The 4,318-nt window shown below is 44.7% G+C and overlaps 1 protein-coding gene across 1 annotated transcript in view; it reads left to right on the plus strand.

Moving 5' to 3' along the window:
* The first annotated feature begins 2,587 nt into the window (after positions 1-2,587).
* Positions 2,588-4,318, plus strand: part of LOC121544392 (kazal-type serine protease inhibitor domain-containing protein 1-like) — a 2,194-nt gene continuing 463 nt past the window's right edge. Inside the window, exons 1-3 of the mRNA XM_041854334.1 lie at positions 2,588-3,523; positions 3,769-3,929; positions 4,069-4,243. Of these exons, the coding sequence (XP_041710268.1) occupies positions 3,043-3,523; positions 3,769-3,929; positions 4,069-4,243 (817 nt within the window). The 5' untranslated portion in view covers positions 2,588-3,042. The remainder of the gene's footprint in view (positions 3,524-3,768; positions 3,930-4,068; positions 4,244-4,318) is intronic.

Raw genomic sequence — 4,318 nt, forward strand, 5'->3', positions numbered from 1 at the left:
AGGAAATAATGAATCGTCATCATGAACAGACATTCAAAAATAAAATAAATAAAAATGTCCATTCTAATTTGGACATGATTCAAGACATCCTCTTATCCAAGAGGATTTATTATAATATGTGTGTGTTACTGTTACAGTATGTAATTTCCATAGAATGGAGTCTTCTACCTACAGTAATTGAACATTCTGATAACTCTCTCTCTCTCTCTCTCTCTCTCTCACACTCTCACGCACGCACGCACGCACGCACGCACACACACACACACACACACACACACACACACACACACACACACACACACACACACACACACACACACACACACACACACACACACACACACACACACACACACACACACACACCACAGTTAATTAATAAGCTTGTTGATCTCTCACTGACTGTGCATCATGCGCTCCTTGCGAATGAAACTCGAAACTCTCAAGGCAGAACAATGTGTCTCTTTGTATCTCAGCTTAAAACAATTTGTTTACCAAATAATAATAAAAAACACGTGTTTCAAAATTGCACAATACAACTGAGAGATATTAAATTACATTATTTCACATGTACAGTGGGGAAAAAAAGTATTTAGTCAGCCACCAATTGTGCAAGTTCTCCCACTTAAAAAGATGAGAGAGGCCAGTAATTTTCATCATAGGTACACGTCAACTATGACAGACAAAATGAGGAAAAAAAATCCAGAAAATCACATTGTAGGATTTTTTATGAATTTATTTGCAAATTATGGTGGAAAATAAGTATTTGGTCAATAACAAAAGTTTCTCAATACTTTGTTATATACCCTTTGTTGGCAATGACACAGGTCAAACGTTTTCTGTAAGTCTTCACAAGGTTTTCACACACTGTTGCTGGTATTTTGGCCCATTCCTCCATGCAGATCTCCTCTAGAGCAGTGATGTTTTGGGGCTGTCGCTGGGCAACACGGACTTTCAACTCCCTCCAAAGATTTTCTATGGGGTTGAGATCTGGAGACTGGCTAGGCCACTCCAGGACCTTGAAATGCTTCTTACGAAGCCACTCCTTCGTTGCCCGGGCGGTGTGTTTGGGATCATTGTCATGCTGAAAGACCCAGCCACGTTTAATCTTCAATGCCCTTGCTGATGGAAGGAGGTTTTCACTCAAAATCTCACGATACATGGCCCCATTCATTCTTTCCTTTACACGGATCAGTCGTCCTGGTCCCTTTGCAGAAAAACAGCCCCAAAGCATGATGTTTCCACCCCCATGCTTCACAGTAGGTATGGTGTTCTTTGGATGCAACTCAGCATTCTTTGTCCTCCAAACACGACGAGTTGAGTTTTTACCAAAAAGTTATATTTTGGTTTCATCTGACCATATGACATTCTCCCAATCCTCTTCTGGATCATCCAAATGCACTCTAGCAAACTTCAGACGGGCCTGGACATGTACTGGCTTAAGCAGGGGGACATGTCTAGCTCTGCAGGATTTGAGTCCCTGGCGGCGTAGTGTGTTACTGATGGTAGGCTTTGTTACTTTGGTCCCAGCTCTCTGCAGGTCATTCACTAGGTCCCCCCGTGTGGTTCTGGGATTTTTGCTCACCGTTCTTGTGATCATTTTGACCCCACGGGGTGAGATCTTGCGTGGAGCCCCAGATCGAGGGAGATTATCAGTGGTCTTGTATGTCTTCCATTTCCTAATAATTGCTCCCACAGTTGATTTCTTCAAACCAAGCTGCTTACCTATTGCAGATTCAGTCTTCCCAGCCTGGTGCAGGTCTACAATTTTGTTTCTGGTGTCCTTTGACAGCTCTTTGGTCTTGGCCATAGTGGAGTTTGGAGTGTGACTGTTTGAGGTTGTGGACAGGTGTCATTTATACTGATAACAAGTTCAAACAGGTGCCATTAATACAGGTATCGAGTGGAGGACAGAGGAGCCTCTTAAAGAAAAAGTTACAGGTCTGTGAGAGCCAGAAATCTTGCTTGTTTGTAGGTGACCAAATACTTATTTTCCACCATAATTTGCAAATAAATTCATTAAAAATACTACAATGTGATTTTCTGGATTTTTTTCCCGCAATTTGTCTGTCATAGTTGACGTGTACCTATGATGAAAATCTCATATTTTTAAGTGGGAGAACTTGCACAATTGGTGGCTGACTAAATACTTTTTTCCCCCACTGTATACCCAAAATGCAGACAGATTCACTGGCAGACACAAAACGTTGCCAGACCCAGGAATGTCACACTGCTCCACTAGAGAGAGTGGCTCTGAGAGAAAGTGAGAGAGAGAGGGATGATCAAATCGAAAGGATGTCATCATAAATTGACATTTACATGCCATCTTAATGTAGATGCATGTTTCAGTGTGTTATCTATATGGGAGATTACTTTGGTCTGTGCAGATGACAGATTTGTATGAGTGGAGACATCCCCACATCAATGCCTATGTGAAATAGACATTGAGTGGCATTCTTTTATATGTTGTGGCATTTTTGAAACCCTTGCACCATTCCTGCCCTGCCGAGGAACACTGGCACATGAAGAAAGGCAGCCATTGTGACTGAGGAGAGAAGAGGGGAGAAGAGAAGAGAGAAGTATTTGGTGGGTACAATTTCCTCACACCTCCTCCTTTGCGTGCAGAATTGAATTGCTTTCTCTAAAACTGGAGAAACACAACCGGGGAGACAATATTTGAGAAAAGTTAACAAAAGAAGAAGGAATTTGGAACAAACACAGATTAACATAAATAGAAATCCAACAATCCAGAAGAGGACCAACCCAATGGGGCACTGAAGACAGAAGGGAACATTTATTATATTTCTTCAGCTCAGAGTAGAACATAACAAGAGCCACAGGCTTTTACAGAATAACAGCCAGATCAACATTCTCCAGTTTTGGACCGAGCCATTCTACAGAAACGACCTATTTGCAGTTTGGTGCTGGTTTGGGGTTCTGCAGTGTCTCCTCTCTCTGTAAGTTTCCAAGAAGGAATTGCTCTGTCAGTGACTGACTTAGAGAGCATTTGTGCTTGTGTGTTTGTTGTGGGAAGCACATACCATGGCTTGGGCTGGGGTGTGGTTGTTTGTGTGTGTCAGTGTGAGTGTATCTGTCCATCTGACCCTTGGGGTGCCCCCCCAGCACCGCGGCTGGCTGCGTCTATGGGAGGAGGGCGAGGGCTGTGGGGAGTGTGAGAGGGAGCGCTGCCCTCAGGCGCCCTCTAACTGTCCAGCAGGGCGAGTGCAGGACAGCTGCGGCTGCTGTGAGCAGTGTGGCAACGTGGAGGGGCAGCAGTGTGACCCGGATGGGGCGCAGGAGTTCTACGGGAGCTGTGGAAAGGGGTTAGTCTGCCAGAGGAGAACCAGGAGAGGACGGAGGGGCCGTGGGAGGGGAGAACCAGAACCTAAGTGTGTGTGTGAGGCACAGGGTTCTGTGTGTGGCTCTGATGGACGTACCTATCCCAACCTGTGTCAGCTGAGAGAGGCAGCCAGCCGGAAAGGAACCACTCTGAGGCTCACTGGACAGGGACCATGCTACTGTGGTGACTATACTCAATTCTTATTATAGCATCAGTCAGGTAAAAGCTATTGATTTAAGAATAGAGTAGAGAGACTGTTGCTGTAACATGGTTTTAAGGTCTTAAAAGAGCTATTTCTTGAAAGAACTATAGATCATATTTCTAGATTCACTACATTATTACATTTTTAAAAAGTCATGTGGATATGTTCTGTGAAAAGAGCCATAATGTAAACTCTCATCTCTATATGGCGTTCATCTCTGGCTCAGCCCCTCGTATCTCCAGAGCCCCCAGAGACCTGTCCAACTACACTGGGAACGATATTGTGTTTGGCTGTGAGGTCTCTGCCTTCCCTCTGCCCAACCTCAGCTGGAGGAAGAAGGGCAGTGACAACTTCCTGCCAGGGGACGATCCACACATCTCTGTCCAGGTCTGATGATGTCTCCAGTGTACAACTTTACTATTTATTTATTTATAAGTTTACTGAAGTTTACATTCCCTTATTGAAGTTGGACTTGCATGTGACATCTGGTGTATTATGTGACCTGTGTCTGGTCCTATATACACAGACTCCACCCTCCCTCTCCTCCTCCCAGGCTCGAGGTGGTCCGCAGAGGTACACAGTCTCTACCTGGCTGCAGATACAGAATCTTCACCTCTCAGATGCAGGGATTTACTCCTGCATCTCCCACAATGCACTGGGGGAGACGTCTGCGTCCGCCCGTCTCACGGTGCTCAGACAGGGTGAGACAGGGGAGCAAATAGTTTCCATAAAGCATTCAATCTGTAAGAACAATATTTTGCCCAGTCAAACACTGC

This window comes from Coregonus clupeaformis, chromosome 29 (assembly GCF_020615455.1).
Source record: "Coregonus clupeaformis isolate EN_2021a chromosome 29, ASM2061545v1, whole genome shotgun sequence".
Lineage (NCBI taxonomy): Eukaryota > Metazoa > Chordata > Actinopteri > Salmoniformes > Salmonidae > Coregonus > Coregonus clupeaformis.